The sequence below is a fragment of the Daktulosphaira vitifoliae genome, unplaced genomic scaffold (assembly GCF_025091365.1).
Source record: "Daktulosphaira vitifoliae isolate Bord-2020 unplaced genomic scaffold, ASM2509136v1 Scaffold_1, whole genome shotgun sequence".
Classification (NCBI taxonomy): Eukaryota; Metazoa; Arthropoda; class Insecta; order Hemiptera; family Phylloxeridae; genus Daktulosphaira; species Daktulosphaira vitifoliae.
In genome coordinates this window covers 82,100,031-82,123,027 of record NW_026099572.1, presented here as the reverse complement: position 1 = coordinate 82,123,027, position 22,997 = coordinate 82,100,031, and the positions used below count along the sequence as shown (strand labels likewise).

At 25.4% G+C, this 22,997-nt stretch overlaps 2 protein-coding genes across 3 annotated transcripts; one reads left to right on the top strand and one right to left on the bottom strand.

Moving 5' to 3' along the window:
- Window positions 1-15: 15 nt before the first annotated feature.
- On the bottom strand, window positions 16-4,641 carry LOC126896891 (uncharacterized). Of its 2 annotated transcripts, XM_050670050.1 has the most exons (3): window positions 4,526-4,641; window positions 575-645; window positions 16-343 (listed from the first exon to the last, which is right to left on the bottom strand). In XM_050670050.1, exons 2-3 carry the CDS (start codon window positions 641-643, stop codon window positions 83-85), a joined length of 330 nt encoding a protein of 109 aa, XP_050526007.1. In that variant the 5' UTR covers window positions 644-645; window positions 4,526-4,641; the 3' UTR covers window positions 16-82. The 2 variants fall into 2 exon arrangements, 1 of the variants encoding a protein (XP_050526007.1); XR_007701976.1 differs by lacking the exon at window positions 4,526-4,641 and having other exon boundaries at window positions 482-658.
- A 3,557-nt stretch (window positions 4,642-8,198) lies between these two features.
- LOC126895838 (putative cell division cycle ATPase) lies at window positions 8,199-21,857 on the top strand. The gene is made up of 17 exons (XM_050668111.1): window positions 8,199-8,580; window positions 8,718-8,899; window positions 8,980-9,109; window positions 9,504-9,850; window positions 9,973-10,075; window positions 10,146-10,267; window positions 10,326-10,505; window positions 10,568-10,835; window positions 11,036-11,162; window positions 11,230-11,427; window positions 15,597-15,698; window positions 18,951-19,165; window positions 19,671-19,779; window positions 19,877-20,153; window positions 20,318-20,640; window positions 20,719-20,834; window positions 21,448-21,857. Exons 2-17 carry the CDS (start codon window positions 8,723-8,725, stop codon window positions 21,771-21,773), a joined length of 3,120 nt encoding a protein of 1,039 aa, XP_050524068.1. The 5' UTR covers window positions 8,199-8,580; window positions 8,718-8,722; the 3' UTR covers window positions 21,774-21,857.
- Window positions 21,858-22,997: the final 1,140 nt, after the last annotated feature.

Sequence of the window (22,997 nt, the reverse complement as noted above, 5' to 3'; positions counted from 1 at the left end):
TGAATTTGTGTCACTAATAAAACGATTAAAAAGATTTAAATTATTAATTTTGTGTTATAATTTTTAAACATAGCTAAAGATTTTATTTCCACGCTACTGCAATTTCCAAAAATCCTTCTGGCGAAACTCTTATAGTATTTCTAGGATCTGATTTAATAGCTCTAGGTGAAGGTATCGTTACGGTGATAGTTTTTTTAGTGAGTTTTTCGGTCAAACACTCAGTTTCTTGTGTTTGTGTGTATTCTTCTTTTTGTAGTATTACTACAATACCCATATCATAGTACGTAACATTTACTGAACTGGCAAAGAAAGTTGAGAAAGCTGATCTCAAATCTATAATTACCTAATAAAATAATTGATATTAATTTTACAATTAGTATTTTTTATGATTTAACATATAAAATAAAAATGATTTCAACTATAGTACGTGGATAGAAATATTAACAAAAAAGATAAAATAGATAGCTGAGATACAATTTACTTTTATTTTGTGTGGATATGAAATATTCTATCAAATAAGACCCTGTGATTAAATTCTGAATATTCTACTACCTAATAAAATATTAATAGTGACCTCAAAGTGTTCATGGTATAATCGTACACTACAATTATTCGGCGATCCAAGTAATAAATCAGTGTCCATTTCTTCAACTTAAAAAAAAAAATTTACTATCAAGAATTCACTTAATAAAGCTTGTACTTAAGTCATATTATTTAAAAAAACAAAATTTAATGAAGTGTTATTACTACGGTAACGTGAAACATAGTATATTTAAAATAATTGAAAATTAGTTTACAATTAATAATATGCAAATACTATTTTAGCCATTCAAAATTAATTATAGATTAAAAAATTATAAATTTGTGATTTTCATTTATTTTTAATCGGAAATATACATTTAAATACTAAGAATTTTCCAATTGTTTTGCAATTTCTTACCATGTAAATTTTTAAATGAATTAATATATTAAACTATCATTGACAACAGATAAGTGCTTAGTAATTCTAAGCCTCTCAAAATTAAAAATAGAGATTATCAAACATTTTTCATCAAACCTATCTTAAAGATCGTTGATGGTCTTTTTTTATTATTTAAATTCATTTTAGGTTTCTTTGGTACATGTTTTTTAAATTTATCAATCATAAAGTATTTTTTGTGTTCAATATTAATAAGTATGTCAATTTTATTTTTCTTGTGGCAACATAAACAATTAATTAGTTTGTTTGATAAATAATGAATTAATGATAAAAATCACAGACTGATAACAACTTTTGGACAAGTATTTCGGAAGTTATCGACATTTTTATAATTAGGGGGAGGGGCGGAAGAGTAAATCTGGGACATAACTGGTGAATAAAAATAATAACAACTGCAGTCTCACCTCTAGCCCTCACCATAAAATGTTATTAACTTCCAAAATACTATTTCAAAAGTTTTTATTGACCAGTAATTTTTATTATTAGATCAATATTTATTAAATAAACTAGTTAATTATATATGTTGCTACTAAAAAAATAAAATTGACTTCCTTTAAGTCATAAGGAATGATTCTAAGAAGAAATTAATTAACTAAAAAAATATATGCAACTAAAAGAAATAAAAAATTTGTTTTCCAATATTATATTTATACAAAAAAATTATCATTATTTTTTATTTTTCAATTAATTAAGCGGTTTATGATAAATAAATTACATTGTACGTTTTTCGATATAAATAATATCATTGGTGTAGTCAAGGTTACTATATCTCCTTTAGCCCCTCATTGGCAAATATTTACTATAACTACTATATAACTTTAGTGGCTGGCAAGAGCAAGGGTGTGATAAGCAAATATAAAAATAATTGGAGTAGCAGGGTCATTATAATATTGTCTTATTTTTTGATGAAAAATGAAAACTAGTTATATAAATTAACAAGTTTAAAATTACTTCAATTTATATTTAAATAAATAAAGTGCTCATAAAATGTTAAGATAAGCTACTTAAAACTATTTAGAAATGGAACGTTGATATACACTTACTATTTATCATTCGGTATCTTAAATATTATTTGTGTCTATAAGTATTTAACATAATTATTATTTTGAGTAGACCTTATTTCAATATCATCTGTGCCATATACTATAATAGTAAAGATAACACGTATTAATCCGTAGGCACGCGTAGGTTTTTACAAAGCCATAATTATTAATTATGATTTTCTGTTAACTAGTGATTCATAAAATATAGGTGTGTAACTTTTGAATGGTTTAAATTTTAACCTACGCTTGAATTGTAGTATTTATATTTACAACTTCTTGCGATTTTTTCAAATACGTCAATACAGGGTGTCCCACCATATTATAATAAATCATATAACTTTTAATTTACTAAATATTTTTCGTTACTTTCTTTTTAAAAAATTCATTGGACTTCAAAACTATAGTAATATCATAAAAATCATGTATATTATTTTATTTTAAAAAATAACAAAAATGTTTTTAATAGTTCAAGATAGCTATTTTATAAAGTAGATATAAAAAAAATATTTGGTAGTAAAATCTCTTCTTAATGTTTTTGAATTTTATAAAAAAAAACTAAATTTTTCGTATTTACTTCTCGGGATCAAACGTTTATCTATGCTCAAAATAAAAGGGTAGTAGTAATACAATCTTTCACAAAACATATTCAAATGAAACAAAAGATTCAATAGCCTCCTCGAACTGAGCTATCCATTTTTAGTTTTTTTAATCCGATATTTACGAAATATGAATTTAAAGACTTAATTCTTTGGTCGTCATTTTACTTTCTAGCATGCTGCTTACCAGAGTAAAAAAATTTAATTCGTCCCCCTGAGATACGCATGAATGAGTATTTCTTAATTTTATTAAATAAAATTGAAAAATACTATAATACTGAATTTAATTGTTGCTTTTATTAAAAACTGTATAATTGGTAAAAATCGATTATATTTTATCAATAGGTGATAAATATTACTCTATCTACTTTTGAATGATTTATGTTTAGGTATGATGTTCATAATGTATTAATAAAATTTAGTCAAAAAGAGTTTTTTAAAAATACCGAAAAGTAAAAAGATTATGTATCCTTTTGGTAATTTGTTCTAATAGGTCAAAATCGCAAGCAGGGACATAGCGATGTCAATTTGTATAATGAGGCAACCAAATCTATTAGGTCAGTTGAGGTAACTTTAAGAGGTCAAGCCACGCTATTGGTTACTAATTAGTATAGATTAGCGCGGCGAATGAAAATTAAACATTTTTAAAATGTCCGTAATATTAGTTCAATATTTTTTAAGAAAAATTAGAAATACCAACTAATTTTATACAATTTTTTTAAAATTTTATTGTTAATGAAAAAGCTAAGTATAGTGTTATTTTCAATTTTGTTAAATATTCCCTTAAGTTTACCCTTACCCTTATCTTTTGATATACATATAGATTGGTGACTAGAGAAGTATTAGACTAAAGAGATTTAAAAGAATAATTCACTATAGCTTATTATTGTATTTTTTAAAACTTAAGATAAGCAAAAACTTAAAATGTTTACATCGAGGTGTAATATATATTTATACTCAACATACAACTTAAATTCGTTTATTAAAATATAAACAAGTAAATACTTTGAAAATATTTTTTGTTATATTTTACATAATATTAAAATTGCTATTCCTAGACATTTGTATGGGAGCAATTCAATTTATCCTTGAACATCTTTAACATTCTACACCTACCAAAAATCCTCCAATTTGTTACTAATAGATATTTTCAACGTCTAAAGGTACGTTTATCAAAAAAATATTTTTCACTTGAGGTATGCTAAATCATTAAAACGATTTACCTTGACAAATGAAAATTATTCTAAATAAATAAATATAATCTACTATATTCGATCATCTTTATGATTACGCTAGATTTCGATTCAAAGTATTGCAGTACTTTAGTGACTAATAGTATAATTCATGACAGAAATGAAGGAAGGGTTAGCTTATAAGGTTAAAACGTTTGATGTACCTTGTTATAATTTTATAATATAAACAATTCATTGCCTTGCATACTTATGCTTTAATAATCGGTATAAAAAAAAATATTTGCTAACTTCAAAGTAATGTTTATCTACTGAGTACAAAAAATTATTTGATTATTATGAAATGTTAAAAAAATATTAAAATTTTGTCATAAATATTCTTGTAAATCATATTTTGTAATTGTGTTACTTTATATAACGCAAACATGTTAACGACCACTACGTTTACAGCCATAGTTAAAAATCAAAAGTCAAAATAAATATATTTATTACAATTTTAGAAAATATGTAATCTTAGAGTTATAAATGCATTTAGTGTATTTTACAATATTTTTTGTCTTTGAAATGACAATTATTAAAATATTTTTAACCATTACGTTAAACATAAGTTGAACTCAAAACTAATATAAAACTATTGAATAAATAAAAAATCGCCATAAAAGATTACGAAAAAAATGAACTGACCAATAATAAATGCAAATAAGTAGTATACCTTACTCAAATTTAATTTTAGAATATTTAACCAGTTGCGGTCAAATCAATACATTTTTTATCGATAAAAACTAGAAAAAACTTAACGCATGACACAACAATAAGCACATGTCATTGAGAAGGTAATCCCAACACCGGACTCTATGCCGCATAACATCAGCCTTGTATGTAAGTGAACAAACATCCTATTATGGCATGGGATATGGTGTCCAATGCATAGAAATTAAAACGCATGTCAGTTAGAACGGCCACCGTTCAATTTACCGTACCATTGTTTTATTATTTTATTCAATTAGAACTATTATGTTGATATGATAGTACGAATCAATTATACTGGCAATTGCATAAAAACATTAAGTTGTTATTTAAATATTAAAATAACAGTAACGTGTTAAGTGAATAAACATTACTACCGGATTACGAATGGTGTGCTTTGTGGATAAGAACATAATGTCAAAAATGATATAGGTCTTTATTTCAAACAAGTCGACCAGTAACTGTAATGATAAAAACAGTTTTTGTTTTACTAGTCAAGTTTTTGTTTTTGACTTTTAAAAACAAATATTACATATGATTCTTGTGACATTAGATAGAAAATGCGTTTTAATGTTCATTCGGCTATCTTTTCAATGACACATACTACAAAAACAAATTTAATTTAAATAAAACATTATTTTTACGCGTACCCACGTTTGTTATATTCGAGGCAGTGCAAGCCCAAGGGCCAAAATATTATCGTGCCATTAAGTCATGTGTACATAGCAAGCTCATCGTGGGGGACTTTTAGTTTTATTCCTGTATTATTACTATTTTTTTAACGAAACGTTTGGCTAATGCCTCACAGCATCGTCGTCTTAATCGAGTCTCGAGTTGCGTTGACGACGGACGTCTATTGACCGTTTTGTATTGCGGACCGGTTGCGAACACAGTTTACGTACATTTAATTACAATTATAAGCAGACTGGCGCATTTCTTTTACCGTCCGGCGACCGCCAACGCCACCGCACCATATTCTGTTACATTACAAGCCTACTCCAGGTGATACGGGAGTGTCACTCCTACGTTAACAGGTAACTATTTTACTTGGTCCTTTTAGTCAAACAAATTTTAAGTGTACCACGACAGAGAAAAAACATATTTTCGTTTTTATTCGAAAAATTAAATTGCAATAAATACAAATTGCACAACTCGGCTATGCTGCTGTTGAATTTATCTAACTCATTGACAACCTTAACAATAACAAACGTCAATACTGTATTCCTACTAAATAAGGCAGTGATTCAATAGGAAGGGTTCACGACTTCAAGTGTGATGTTTTAAAATACATACAATTAACAGACCTTGATATCACAACGTGGTACTTATAGCGCAAATCATATAACTATATTAAGTGTAACACATAGCTGTCGTGTTTACATAGTTTTCTAGTTATTTTTATCTACTTAACGACATGTTTATTTACTCCATTCATTATTTTATCAAATAAAAGGTGCACTTTATAACAGAATTACTGCTGAAGTATTTTTTTAAGGAACTTGTATAAAGAGTTAAATAATGTTCATTAGTTTTAAGCGGAAATATGGTACAATTAATGATAACTTTAATGGAATTCATTTTTAGTAATATATAAATTATTTTATGATATCGTGATTATTCTGCGATTTTCTTACTCATCATTAAGTAATCAATATTTTAATAAATTCATCATTTAAAAACTTAAGAGTTGTATATATTTTACATCCGTGGTAAAGATAAAAATATTTCTCCATTTACGGATTTGCTGTCCTAAACATTTACATAATTACTAAATTGACAAGATAAACTTTAATTAAAATTTTAATGATTCTTTCCCATATAATACAATATGAGATTTAAGCGTGAAATTTAATATTAACGAATAACTAAATATAGTACCTATGTTAGGAACTATTTGACTAGCTCAAGGAATTAAAAATGTATTACTTTCTTAATTACATTATGGTATGACTAACATAATTATACATTAACGCTTATGTAATAAACAATAACGTGGTATATTATTTTACAATTTCTATGAAATTCTACATTTTTAAAGTTATCTAATATAATGTACAATCAATATTGGAGTATATCATATTTTAATAATTCCCTTGCATAATAAAAAAAATAGTTCTTTTATAAACGATAAAAAATGTAAAATTTCCTACTTTTTCTATTGTAGCAGTGTCTAGGCATAACTAGAAGACATACTTTGTCAGTGGCCTATCGGTAAATAGTAAATTAAATATTATTTTGACAAATATACTATTTACATGGCTGTCTGAACAAATAATTGTTTCGAAATTTATTTCCAATGGTTATTAGAATGTAATAGTTTTAAATGCAATAAATAGTCAATATATGTCGATAAAATAAATAAATATAGTGTTAAATTATTAATGTAACATTAATACGATGAAGACAGGTTAAAAATCTCGTTAAAAAGTTCCAGCCAACTAACAAAATACTTGAATAGTTTCATTAAAAAAGCATGACTTATTGTGATATGGAATATTTCTTATGTTATCGAAATTTTTAAAAAATTTTATAACGTACTTTTTATTTCACAATCAAATTTTAGATTATATCGATAATTCTAGCATAAGTCATAAAATAATTTATAAGGGATATATATTTTTAAAGGCTAATAAAATGATTTAAGCCATACATTTATTACATACATTTAATATATGATTAGAAAAAAAAAAACGTTCCGGTAATTTATTCAGTCAAAAAACGTATTTTTGTTAAATATTATTTTTTTTAATTTGTTTCGAATACACACTGAAGCGTTTTTCGATAGTGATTAAAATCTATGTCCTTATTATAATCACTATCAGATATCACTCAATACTAATTAAAAAAAAAGTCTCATTTCCACTTTGAAGGATCCCTACTGTACGCTACTTTTTTAATATTTACTATTATAAAAAGTATTTATATAAAAATATTCTAACACAAAATAAAAAGAAAATTATATAATTTTAAGTGATAATACCCCAAAAACATAAGGGAACTTCAACATATATATATTTTTTAATAGCAAAAATTGATTAAGAAAAATAGAATCAATTAATTACCATATTATTATGAGTTGGTGTCAACTACTAGCGCGAGCAAGCTTTCATGATCAATTTTAAGAGGGACTGCTTTTAATACATACAATTTGTTATATTATATATTTCTATATGTATATATACATCCACTTAAAAATTTCAGAGGGTATTAAATCCCTAAAACCCCCTATAGTTGCAGTAACGCAACTAGAGTAAGGCTAGGATGCCTCGCTCCTTCAAACATTTAGAAATTAGTATTTATTATTAAATATTTATAAATGTAAGTATTTTAAATAAAACAACTTAAAGTTAATTAAAGCAGCAAAATGCTAAACTACACGAAATAACTTATTATGATTAACTTACCGTAATAAATAAATATATTATTATTAAAAAATCGTTTTCAGCTATTACTTTGATAACTAGTAATGACTTGTATTAAATAGTTTAAATATTAACAATATATTTTAAATTTTATTAGTTTACAATACTTAACGATTTTTTTTATTTTTATAATTTCATTAATCCCGCTTTTTTATGTAAAATACAAAGATGGTTACTAGATAACAGATAAGATCGTTTACAACATCATATAGTTTAAATACTAAAGTATACCTCAAAAATATGATTTTGATAAACAGTGGTTTTTTCATAAAATGAAATCAAAACTGCAAGTCAATTGTGACAATGTTCACTAGTATCATATTAATTAACTTATGTTCAGTTTTAATTACAAAATATAATTTGTAAATAAGAAATCTTCTATTAAATGTGATAACTGTCTGACTAACACTTTGTTTGGTATAACTTTGCAGCCAAATTATAATTTTTTTTTTTTTGCTATTTTATGTTATTATGAATTATGTTTCTTTTTTCTCCAAGATTATTTATTTTCAAAAATGGGCACTAGTAAAGAATCTTCCACATGGAATACTCAAACGATTTGCTTAGTTCATTTGTTCCTGCGGTCCAAATACTTAATTTAAGGTATAATTTATTTTTTTATTAAAATAGAAAAATGTAGTTCTTGATAAGTCATTAACAATAACGATCCAAGCTGTTACTACTTATTCAGCTGAGCATCCTTGATCATTAATCACCATTTTATCTTAATTTCATTGCAGCTGTGATGACAGTAATGGCAGTATCGATTGATGAGATACGTGGAAGCATCAATATGGCTCGAGAGATGGCTTTGACTGGCAATTATGAATCATCTTTAGTGTACTATGAAGGTGCTAAATTGCAATTAGGGCGTTTTTTGTCCACAATTGATAATCAATCTAGAAGAGAGTCTTGGCGTAATGTTAGTTATTGATATTATATCCTTAAAATAAAAATTACTATTTGAATAATTATTAGTATAAGATTTATATATTGTGATAGATTCAACGACAAATACAAGATGAATATGATCAATTGAAAGCATATACAAATACTTTAAACAAATTAAAGCAAGTACGTAGTAGTGAATTTGAAAGAAATGAAAGGCCATTAAATACATCTAGTCATGCACGTAAGAAATTATTATTTTTTTTTTTATGTATGATATATAGTTATGTAGTTAACATAAATATTTTCTTTAATATTTCTTTTCTATATTTATTTAAAAATTATTGTATTGTTTATTTTCTAAATATTCCTATATTTAATTTTATTCTTAGTTGTTTTTTTCAGTTTTCTAATTATTATAAAATATGTGTTTAGTGAATAGAAACAATAGAAATAATGATATATCACCTGTTGATGGAGTATCATGGTTTGGAACTACACGTCAACCTGTAAATGGTAGTGGCTCACTTGAATGGCCACCTGCTAATAATAATGATCCTGATGTGTGGCCACCACCATCTCCTGTAGAACATAAACCTGGNTTTCAGTTTTCTAATTATTATAAAATATGTGTTTAGTGAATAGAAACAATAGAAATAATGATATATCACCTGTTGATGGAGTATCATGGTTTGGAACTACACGTCAACCTGTAAATGGTAGTGGCTCACTTGAATGGCCACCTGCTAATAATAATGATCCTGATGTGTGGCCACCACCATCTCCTGTAGAACATAAACCTGGACCCCCAGTCAAACTTCAAAAAAATTCTCGCCGTAGTGAATCTTCACGTGTCACTAATAAAAACTTAAAAGTTGGTCAAACTAATAATCGTAATAGTACTTCGAGATCTCAGATATCCAAAAAAAGTGAAGATATGAAAAAAACTTTAAAAAAAGATACAAATGGGCATACTAATGGATCGGTAATTTTTCTAATATGTTAATATTTCAAAATATATAATTTAAGGGTTAAATTTATAATACTAATTTACTACATTTTCAATTTTATAAAGTTAGATTTGTACTAATAGTATAAAATTTACAGAGTGATAAAAATGAAAAAGACAAAGAAGACAAAGAAGAATTGAAGCAAGAAGAAAAAAAATTTGATTGTTCTGCTTATGATCAGGACCTTGTTGATATGCTAGGTATTTTTGTATTCTTAAAGTTAGTGGATTATTATAAATCAAAGAAATTATGTGATGTTAAAATTTGTAGAAAGAGATATTGTACAAAAAAATCCCAATATTAGATGGTCTGATATAGCTGAATTAGATGAAGCTAAACGATTGTTAGAAGAAGCAGTAGTACTTCCTATGTGGATGCCTGATTTTTTTAAGGTAAAAATTTAAACAAAAATTCTTTTTATTGTACATAAAATTTAATATTGTTTTAAAGGGAATTCGACGACCTTGGAAAGGGGTGTTAATGGTTGGGCCACCTGGTACAGGTAAGACTATGTTAGCCAAGGCTGTCGCTACAGAGTGCAAAACTACCTTTTTTAACGTTTCTTCGTCAACTCTTACATCAAAATATAGGGGAGAATCAGAAAAACTTGTTAGACTGTTATTTGAAATGGTAATATAATATAAGTTAATTAATTTTTTTAAATTTATATAAATTACATTTTTTTATTAAAGGCTCGATTTCATGCGCCTTCAACAATTTTTATTGATGAAATTGACTCTCTGTGTTCTCGAAGAGGATCAGAATCTGAACATGAAGCATCTAGAAGAGTAAAATCTGAACTTCTTGTTCAAATGGATGGCCTAAGTGATACAGCTACTGAAGAAGAATCAGGTGCAAGTCGCATTGTTATGGTTTTGGCTGCCACTAACTTCCCATGGGATATAGATGAAGCACTTAGAAGAAGACTGGAAAAACGTATATACATTCCATTACCAAACAGTAAGTTGATTGAACATACAAAACTGTACTATATTTTTACTAGCTTAACAATGGAAAAAATTGTGGTCAATTTATTTTAAACATCTTTGTGGCATTTTTGAATTTTATACATAGTAATATTTTGTAAAATTGCCATTTGCAATAAATAATTCGTTAATGCCATGAAATATGTTTAATTTTTTTTTTTATAAAATCATAAGGTGCTGGTCGAGAAGCGCTTCTAAAAATAAATTTACGAGATGTTAAAATTGAGCCTGATGTAAGTTTATCAGAAATAGCCACTAAACTAAAAGGATATTCTGGTGCTGATATCACTAATGTTTGCAGGTAAATAACAGATAGTTTTAAATATTTGTGATGTAGGTATTTAAAAATTCAAATAATATAATCCTAGGGATGCATCGATGATGTCAATGCGCCGTAAGATAGCAGGCTTAAAACCTGATCAGATTCGTCAATTGGCTAAAGAAGAAGTTGATTTACCTGTGTCTTTTCAAGATTTTAATGAGGCTATTGCAAAGTGTAACAAAAGTGTCTCTTCAGATGATTTGGCCAAGTATGAAAAGTGGATGAATGAATTTGGTTCTTCCTAAAATATGATTTTCGGCAATTAACCAACTATTATTTTTTAATTGTATATTTTTGTGAGATTTTGTATACATTTTTTTGTTCACCTTAAGTATTAAGACAATTAGAACCTATTTGAATATAAAGTTAATTAATGGCTGTGTTAGCTTTTGAATTAGGAATGCTCACAACGAAACCTATAAAAGAAAATTTGAAACTACTCATGTTCACCAATCATCTTTGTTAATTTCAAGTAAAACATTTAATTTAAAATTATTAGTATAGAACAGTTAAAAGTATCTCATTGGGTATATTTACCATCTTGCCATTTTTATAGAATCAAAATATTTAAGAAATACATAATTGAATTTTTATTTTATTTCATATACTACTTAAAAGTAATCAATTATTTTTGTTAAAGTATTAATTTTGCACGTTTTTTTAATGAATTCATATAATATTTTCAAATCTTTTGTTTGTAAAAACTAGCTGTATAGTAAATTATAAAATTCAGTTTATTTGAAAAAGCTGATATTTAAAGTTAAATATTCAAAACAGTAAAATTGTGTATTCTGTAAAAATAAAAGAAACCATAACTTGTAATTTATTTAATATTGCTGTTACAATTATTTGGACTTTTTTTGCTAACAATAAATACTAAAACTATGTGGCAATCTTATCATTGATGTTATAACCAATAATTTTAAACTAATGCATTTAATAAAAAAAATACATATATACATGTTTAGTGAAACTTATTACCTTTAAAAGAAATAAGTTATTTAAGTAAAAAGTTTCCAATGTAGAAATAAGTAATTAAAACTATTTGCAGTATAATAGAAAGTTGTTTTAAAGAATTTAACAATTCCAGTTCACCATGCACATAAATAGTATACAGGAAAATCGAGGGAAAAATTAATGACACATTAAGGTTTGAATTGCCATGTCTATATAATTGAGTGATAAAGTTAACATTATTTAATCGGTATATAGGGTTCCGGGTTCATTGCCTAAGGTTCCTACGAGTTTTTTTTTTGTGATTTTCTTATTGGGGATGTCTAGTGTATGGTACAAACCTGTCCTGTCTATCATTGACCTGGCCAAGAACCATCTTTGACTCCCTAACATGTGTAAAATAGCTACTACCCTCTATAGCATGTTGGGTTTTGGGAATAAATTTATGTAAAACTGGTCATTATTATAAGTTATTTTAGTAATCTTAAAAAATGTTTCATTTTGTCAACTATAGGTAAAATTTAATTGGAATACAAAAGTAATATTCAAATTCTTGTTATGTGTATTAATTTTAAAGAAATAAAATAATTTCTTTAAATATATTAAAAATAAATTTTTTTTTAACTCTATTGGCTGGTTCATTTATTGGAGTTTTAGAGGTAATATTTTTTAAGGTTTTGTTTTTAATTTATTCTGTAGTTTTTTATTGTTGTTATTTTCTGGTAAATCACTTTAAATTATTGGTTCATTTCAGATGTTAAAATGATCTGAATTTTGAAATCTTGTTTTTTGTTATTTAATTTAAATTATTTTTTCTCAAATATTACTCTTATTTTATTTTTGATTAGTAAATTAACATAAATATGATCGGAACATTAATACTATTTACATATATATTTTTTTTTATTTTGTCTCCTTTAAGCAACATTAATTTATAAGGTTAGTTTAGTACAGTGGTCATCCCAGTCATAAATTCGACTTGGTCTCAAACTATATTTAGCCATTAACTCACTCAGCTATTAAATAGATCTAATGTTAATTTTATTAATGTTGTACTTATTAAAAGTTGTTGAAGTTTTCTAAAATTACATAAGAGATATTTTTGGACTTTTTTTTTAAATTATCCAATCACTCTCAGCTTTTGCTTTTTCATTGTTGAAATATTGGGTTAAATTATTTTTGATAGCATATCAATATGATAATAATTCAAAGTCTATGGTAGTCAAACCAAATGACTTTTTTTCATGAGTAAAATATGATTTTTAATAAAATTTAATAGTCTTTTCCAAATTTTTTTTACGTCTTATTGATTTCAATGCAGCTTCTTTAGGTAACTATCTAGTTTTATAATGTAGAAAAAGTAACATTATATTCTTTTGAAGATTCTTTAATGTTAATATCTTCTCAAATAGCCTTAGCATTAATTAACAATGTACTCTAATCCTGGCGAGTAGAGAAGACATAGTTACTGATATGTTACAGACATATTTCTCATCATCTAATATACAATTAAAATTTGACTTTATTAATCTTTAATATAAATTATAGAAATAGTATTGAATATTATTCAGTATCATAATAAACGAGTTTTATTTTAATAACCTCGCATATAACAAATAACAATTAAAAAATTATTTATGCTAAGCTTTATAATTTTTTCATACTGAGGCAAAATTTATTTTGCCCAGCTGATTTTTTTAATTAAGTTTTAATTTTTAAATTTATGGGAACAAAATTTAAAATTGAATTGAGTTATTTAAAGTATTAAATCTATATCTTGAATTCAGCAAATTTCCTTTGAAGTTAAATACAGTAATTGATAAAATTCGTAATTTTGATAACAAGAATGTTGACAACATTGGAGGGAAAATAAGATAATCGATAGTAACATAGGTATAATAATTTAAATAGAAATATCATTTTTTAATAAGACTATACGTATAATCAAGATATTTTGATTTCATAATTACAGTTTGATATTTTTTAGCCGCAATTTTTATTTTTCCCCACATACCCGTACAGATAGTACGAAGTATAAGAATAGATAATTCTTATCAAACAAGATCTTACATAATCACTTGGCTAATTAATTAATTTTAATTATTCAGTTACTAATATTATCCCCTATATTATCCCCTATTTTCCCTAAATTGCATATTTATTGAAAGATTTTATGAAAGTTCTCAATATAATTAAATGTTCTATAACAATTTCTCTAGAAAATGTTTTGTAAATAAAACAAGCCAAGTATAGAAAAATATTTATAAAAATTGTTTTATAATGAAAGGTTGACTTTTGGGTTCATTGAAGCAGATAGTTATTATATTTAAATATTTTATACGATTAAATATTAGAACATGTAAGTAAATTACCGGAAATAATTTTTTTCTCCTTCATCGATTTCTTAAAAAAATTAAAATCTAACTTACAAATGAACAAAATATTTGAAAATGTCTAAGAAAAGTGAAAGAAACTGTAATTAAAGAGACGAAATAATTAAAGTCAAAAAAGATTTACGACTTAGAATAGAATTGCTCATCAAACTATAATATATTTTTGGGTTTTTTTTTAATAATTTATCGTCTAACTAAAATAATATAGAAATGGCAAAAGAAGTCATACAATATTTCACAAATCATTTTTTACTTAATTAAAAAATGTTATTTTAATTTATACATTAATTTGTTAAATGCCAAATGCTTTCGACCATTCTTTAGGAAAATTTTTTAAGACCTAAATATTCCATTTATGTCAGACATTTGTTGTGCATTGAAAGTTTATACTATCATTTAGGTCGTTGTTCTAGTTTTAGTAGTATAGTTTTTCTAACATCATATTTTAATAATTTACTAGTTCCCTTCCTTTACACTTCAAAAAAGTTCGTTGCTCCAAAGGACAGTAACAAAATGTTATTTCTACCGTTTAGTTTCTTTAATATTCGTTCTACTAGATGTTTACACAATTATGATTTTAATCATTAGTAACATATTCGAATGTACTTCGTAAAATATGGGAACTGGTGAACAACAGAAAAATTACAACCGAAAAAATTTTGCTCCTGTAAAAAATCATTCTCATTTTCATTCTATCGACAATGGAGAATTGACTAGGCTTCCTATAATTAATATAAAGTAAGAAAAATTATATTTTTTGTTATTAGTTCACTTATTATTAAATGTTACAAAAATCAAAAACCACTGATTATTTTCATATATTAAGAGTTTTATGCCATATCAATAATTGATTGTATACCATCAACCATAATTTTAACTCATGATAGCTTTCGGGTGTAAATATTTGCATTTTCAAATGTCCAAATAATTATTTTTAAGGCCAATGTCCCTTCTGTTAGTACGGTTATATGAGGGCAACTACATTTATGCATAGCGACAATGACCTATGTCCGAACAACACTCCTCCCTTCTGTTTCATACGCTGAGTATAATATTATGCCCTCAGTCGTCACAACAGCGTCATGTCCGAAAGTAACCGAAACGTCGAATTCGAAATACAAATGACTGTCCCCGTCACCACAAGGCATTTATATAAACTTCCATCTGGGTATGTAAAACATTTTACTAAAAAAGTATTATAGCTATTTATTAACACAACAAATTTTTAAAAATTAAATCAATGTGTAAAATACTACACATTGATAACTTTTATTCATTACAATAATTTTCAAAAAAAAGGACTTATTGTAGTACTTGATACTTTTCTATTAATTAATACAACTGAAAACCTTCCATTGACTTCAATGCATATTACATTTTTTTGAAAAATTATTATTTTTTAACATAAATTGATAAATTTTAATATTTTCAAAACATTGATATTGAGACACCTAGAGCACATATAGGCGATTCCAAAGGAACATATTATTTTTTGTAATATACACTAAAGCCTTTAAAATCTCTTAAAACTGAATATTTATCTAATACTTAAGAATATGTAAAAAAAAAAAAAAAACTAATTGATAGCTTTACCAATAACTCTGTGCTATTTATTCTTCATTTATAAATACACAATCATAATTTTTTAAAACATTCTTATCTTAAAATTATTGAATTTATAAAATTTTTTTTTTTACTACAATTATAATAAGATGTCTTATAATAGATTTTTCATTAACTTAAATCTTAAAATTACTGTTCCATTATGATATAATTTTCTGAGTGTAGTAAAATTGCATATCCATTACGCCGAATGAACAGAAACCTTCGATATCTGATTTATAAATTATTACTTATCAAAATGATTTGCATAAACCCAGGGTCGCAACTAAAAATTATTTTTTTCTTTGGTATGTTAACCCAAATTTACCCATTTATTACTTATCAAAAAGTGTAATGAGTAAAAAAAAAAAATGTACAAAATTGATTAAATTTTATACCTATAATATTAATTTAAATAGTTATCAATGAGAAGTGTTTCACTTTCTAACCTCCCCGTTGTCAAAATCCGATCCTCCACAAGCTGAGGTGAATTGACCCACAGAAAATTTATGATTTTTTCTGATAAACTGTTGAGTATTTAATTTAAGAGTGAGAAATGAGTAGTGGACAATTATAATCAGAAATTATAAGGGAGTTTCGCATTTTACCGCACCTTAAAGTTTTTTCCAATTCGTTTAATACCTAAGTAATACATATTTTATAAAACTTTTTAGTTTTATTATTAAAGTAACAACTAAAATTACCAATAATTAATCATTCTTATTTCATTCATTTCTTAACAATTGAAAAATATTTTCATTAAATTTTTTTCATGTATAATTTTGTTTTATATCAAAAATTTTGTTTTATAAAATAAATTAAATTGAAGTATACCATGTTACTGTAGAGTTAATATAAGATTATGAAAATGATAATACATTTATACATTTTTCGATTTTTTGGCGGGAAACTCTTTAAACTGAAAGATAAAAAAAAAAGTTCTAAATTATTTATACTAATTGAAAATTTATTTCAATATTTGTTTTAATTTAGTGCAAATATGGACATATACAAAGACAATAGAAATACATAACTACAAATTAGAATTGCCGTTGATAAATTAGTCATAATGAGTTCTAAAATTTGCGCTACCGGCACATTTAAAGTATACATTGCCTATTTTATTCTTATATTTAGTTACCTATACAACTAACTCAGGAAGCAGAGGCGTGGACCCAAATCTTAAAAACACGTGATTCTACAACTAATATAGGAAAATATTTAAATATTAATAAAAAAAGGTTATCAGAAAAATTAATTGTTAAATTAAAATCAGGTAAATATCAAATATGTTCTTCTCTAAAATGAGTATTAAAAAGGTTGATTGTACCTGGATTTACAAAATTCTAGACACTTTTCTCGACAATAAATGACCTTAGTAATATTTGACTTAAGGAAAATTTCTTTTAGTTCAACTATTAAAGATCAATTTTTAAAAATAAATAAGTCCCGTTCTAGAAAAATGTATACCTAAAACAATATTATTATTAGATTTGCATTCTTTTGTAATTGGTCAATTCATTTCAAATTTTATAACATCGTTAATACATAAAAAATTATTTACTCACTTATCAAAGTAGTTTTAAAAAACATTAAAACCACTGAGTTTATTTTATAAAGGGTTAGATTAGTTTTGCCTACAAGAAAATATATTTAATTTATCGATCCGTGTAAGGGAACAGGGGTCAATGAAATAACAGACAGGCGTGGGGTGGATTATGGTATTTCTTTTAGTTTTTAAAGTATGTAACCAAAGTTATACCCAACAGTTTTTCTGCTGAGTTTGAATTGCGTGACTATTTTTGACCCATTTCAGGACATATTTGAATAAGATTTTTAAATAATTTTCTAGGAAATTAACTTTTTTATCTTTAGATTAAGTAAAGTTTATAAAAAAAAAAGCTTAATAATTATTTTGTAGACATAATTAGCACCCTTTCAATTTGTAAGTTTATACGTTAATTTTTGATTATTTAAACAAGTAATAATATTTTTAGTGGTTTTATTAAGACTAATTTTTCAGGCATAAATGATTTTTTGTTACCTTTTTATCTAAAAAAAACTACTCCATAAATTTCAGGTTTTTAGTAATGTATAGTTGCAAAAGAAATACCTATAACCATTTTATCACAAATGAATTATCATGAGGTCGGTTCCCATGGGGTGAAAAATTGTCAAAAGATTTATTTGATTTAAGTAAAATCAGCTACTTTTTCATTATTTTTTGCACATTGGTAACTTGTAGGCTTCTAATATTGAGTTACATTTATAGAATCAGTCAAATTACTTTGAGCAAGGGTTGCTGAATATTTCCTGTTAGTTAAACATAATATTTAGTACTTGGGCGAGTATAACTTTGATTACCATGACTACACTGCTGTTTCCCATTAGTTACGAATAGTTATTTCTATATAAAATCATTTATATAAAAAAACTAGGTTTTTTAAAATATATAAATTGTTTATTGACTATAATGAATGATTTTATACGTATATATTTTAATTAATTGCGATGGCTTGGTTTAACACACAGAATAACCCTTTTATAAATGATCCATTTTTTCAGTAAGTACACTTTATTGATCTTATATCCTAGAACATGACGTCTAATTAATATATTAATAGTTTTTTTAACTAAAAATAATTATTTTAATTACAATACATGTACGAAAAATTATTTTAAATTGATATTTTATATTTTGTTTAAAAAGTATAAAACTATTATAGTATTATATTTAATAAAAATACTTATTTACATGTTATACAGAAATATCTATTTATTAAATTTTATAAATAATGCAGTATTTTACTTACTATAGACAATCCAATAATACACCAACAGGATGGATTGTTCAACAAGAAGTTGCACGAATGATGGATTCGTTGTTAGATCCTTTTTCAACATTTACATCATTTTCAAAACCAGTTCGACGGACGAACCAATCATCAAAAAGGTCTCACATTTATAGACAATCGTCTCAGCAAACTCAAACAATTCACAAATCAACACCCAATATTAATAGAGCATATAATGGTAAATTAAAAAAATTAATATAAATTCAACAATGGGTCGAAATCTTATACATTTTTTGCCCTTCATATGAAAATAAAATCGTTTATACAATTTAGATGAAACTGAGTGTTCCCAGTTCTTGAAACATTTTTTGGGGAAATTAACAAAGTATATTAAATTTTCCATAAAGAACCATTGGTATCTTTACATACCTACTAATTTTTATAATTTACAAATATAATTAAAGTTGAATATTTTTCTATAGTATTGCTGTAAAACATAGATTATTGGTATAATACATTTTTTTAAAACTTGTGGCATTTTGATAAATAAGTCCTGTTATATTTTAAACTTAAATTCTTAAACTGAGATGTTAACTTTCATGTAAGTGAGTATACAATGATTGAAATTTATATTATTAAAGCAATTATTATCTAAGTACATTTTAAAATACTATGTTTATTGTAATATTTTATATAAATATATCCCAAACCTTCATTGCACTTGTCTTGTTTTCAATTTTCAGATGAAAATCAACAACAACGTAGACCTAATGGTCCGTCAGAAAAATGGGCCGCTTCGCTCAGAAAAAGCGATCCAGAATTATTACCTGCAATAGCGTTAAGGAAAGATAGGTAGAAATCTATAAAATAAACATTATTAAAATCAATACAATTATCATTAAATAATATTGTTTTAATATTTTTTTCTCTAAAATTTTAACTATTTAAGGTGTTGTTCACATCTTGGTGGATTTAGAACAAAACCAGTTATACCGCCATTGTTTCCCCAAGCTCCAGCAACTGCTCGACCTCCTGAACAAAAAAAACAAACACAAAAATCAAGATCACTTATTGGTTATGAAACTCATTTAATAGACATAATAGAAAAAGATATTTTACAAAAAAATCCTAGTATACAATGGGACCGAATAGCTGGATTAAAACACGCAAAAACCTTATTGCAAGAAGCTATGGTGTTGCCAATGCTGATGCCAGATTTCTTTAAGGTATAAAATATTTTGTGTATCTATAATTAGCCTTATATAACTGTTTATTTTTATATATCGATTTATTATTATTGTCATTTAAAAAAGTTTTAATTATAAATATATTTATGGTTAAAATATAAAATAGTAATAATATTTTTTGTTTTTTATAAATGTACATTTAGGGTATTCGAAGACCATGGAAAGGTGTTTTAATGGTTGGGCCGCCAGGTACTGGAAAAACCATGCTAGCAAAAGCAGTAGCTACTGAATGTGGAACAACTTTTTTCAATGTTTCATCTTCAACAATGACTTCAAAATACAGAGGAGAGTCAGAAAAACTAGTTAGACTCCTGTTTGAAATGGCTAGGGTACATTCACCATCTACAATATTTATTGATGAAGTAGATTCTCTATGTTCTTTACGTGGCTCAGAAGGTGAACATGAAGCATCCAGAAGATTCAAAGCTGAGCTTCTGATACATATGGATGGATTAAATTCCATTAAGTAAAAAAAATACTTATAGAATTTAATTTAATTTAATTTAAAATTGTTTTAACTTTGAACTTTATAAATTGTTTATAGTGAGGATGATAATAGTCCGTCTATAATGGTTCTAGCAGCCACCAATCATCCATGGGATATCGATGACGCATTTAGAAGACGTTTTGAAAAGAGAATATATTTACCATTACCAGACGGTTTGTTGTTTAATTATTGTAGTTATAAAAAGTATATACACACTTATAGTGGGTATGAATTTTGAGTAATTAGCCACAAGTGATCAATTTTTATTATATACAAATATATTATTTTGTATATAATTTGTAAAGTCAATTGTATATTGTCCTTACTATGCTGATATAAAAATTTTTACATTTTTTTTCTTAACTCATAATCATCTAAAAGAATAAATCAATATTCAGGTTGTCAACTACTGTAGTTGTCAACTAAAGAAATTTTATTTACATATTATGAATTTCTAAATACGCGCCACTGCTGACTATCATTTTTAGTACATAACATATTTGCATAATTTATAAATATAATGTAAATTATATGAGGAAAAATCACAAAATTATACATTTTACAATTTAAAATTATTGATACATTTCTATTTTTTTATACAACTAAGGTGAAATTTGCATTTTATTAATGAAAAATTGAAAACTCTTAATTAATTGAATGAAATTTAATTTTAAAAAGATAAAATCCACTGAGTAACGGCCTCTTCTCGCCTTCCCTTTCTAATATACCTGTGTTAATATAAAACTAGTTTTTGACATATTTGTGTATTAATTAATTGAATTTTAGATGAATCAAGAATGGCTTTACTTAAACTATGCTTAGAAAGTGTAAACCTTGATGACTCTTTCGATTATCGATACGTGGTTAATAAATTAAGAGGTTATACAGGATCAGATATTGCCAATGTATGTAGGGATGCTGCTATGATGGGAATGAGACGAAAAATTGTCGGGCAAACACCAGACCAAATAAAAAATATTAAACGCGCAGACATTGATTTACCTGTCACAGTGCAAGATTTTAATGAAGCTATTCAAAGATGTCGAAAGACTGTAACAAATCAAGACATCGAAAAATACCAGTTGTGGATCGATGAATTTGGATCATATTGATTTTATATGTGCCTTTGTGGCTAAATTGTAATAAATGTTGTAATAAAAATGTTTGAATGAAGATATTCCTTCCGTTTTATAAATCAGTTATTTTTTTATTTGTATTATATGTACAATTATTTATTTACTGAAATTTAAGTAAAAAGGCAAAATTAACTTATTTAAAAATTAAACTTTTTTTTATGTGATATTTAAAGTAAAATTCTAAGATGTTATCGAGTGAAAATTTATTGCTATTACATTGTGTATCATTAACAAATCAACAATTTAAATCTTAATTTTTTGTACAAATAAAAAGAAAATAAGACTTTTATGAAAACGATTTTTTTATAAGTGTTCTATTAGTTTATAAATTCGAATAGAGTCAAAGTATATTAAAGTCATTAATAGTTAAATTAATTAAGAATAGAAATTCAATTACTTTTTACATTTAATTCTATAGAGAAATAAAAATAAAATGTACAGAATCCCCCACCAATTGGGGGATTAAAAATTAAGTTCTAAAATTTAAATATTAAATATTAAGATTTCAGTTTTAGGTCTATCTATGTATATTTAATTAAAGTACTCTGCAGTATTTAGTGACAATTTTACAATGAATGCAGTAGATATTTCTACTAAATCATTAAGATAAGTTGGTATTTATTTTAGTTGAATTTTAAAATTTAATTAAATACAAAGTTACTTTTTAGAAATAAAAACATTTTCCTACTTGCTGTTAATAAATAACACCATTATTTTAAACTATCAAATCTTGTTAATATAAAAAATAAATTTTTGGTAAACAAAAAAAGTATAAAATATTTATTTTGGTCATTAATTGGGATGTTAATTATTTTTGGTTGAAGTTATTGACATATTTATATCTACGAGAGAGGAATAGTATGGCCGGGAAATGCCTAGTTATAAAAATAGCAGCACCCACTCTTCAACACCAGTCATTAATTTAAACTGGTAATAACTTCCGATATACTGGTTCAAAAGTTATTATTGACCAGTCATTTTCTTAATTGGATTATTATCAAACAAATAATTTATTTAATTATGTATGTTTAACCATTTGAGAAATCAAAGTTGACATCTTTATAAGCTATAAAGGATGACCATAAAATTTTTTGTATGATTAATACATTTAGAAAAATATTGAACTAATAAAAAAGTAATTAATATTATTTTTATTTTTCGATTTATTAAATGTTTCATAATAAGTGAATATTCGCCCTG

What these genes read in the sequence shown, in the direction of transcription:
- LOC126896891 (XM_050670050.1), bottom strand. Translation starts at nt 643, where the DNA reads ATGGACACTGATTTATTACTTGGATCGCCGAATAATTGTAGTGTACGA. An exon ending in TATACCATGAACACTTTGAG is followed by an intron (nt 344 to 574) that starts GTCACTATTAAT and finishes TTATTTTATTAG; the next exon opens with GTAATTATAGATTTGAGATC.
- LOC126895838 (XM_050668111.1), top strand. Translation starts at nt 8,723, where the DNA reads ATGACAGTAATGGCAGTATCGATTGATGAGATACGTGGAAGCATCAAT. An exon ending in TTATATAAACTTCCATCTGG is followed by an intron (nt 15,699 to 18,950) that starts GTATGTAAAACA and finishes TACTTACTATAG; the next exon opens with ACAATCCAATAATACACCAA. An exon ending in TGATGCCAGATTTCTTTAAG is followed by an intron (nt 20,154 to 20,317) that starts GTATAAAATATT and finishes ATGTACATTTAG; the next exon opens with GGTATTCGAAGACCATGGAA.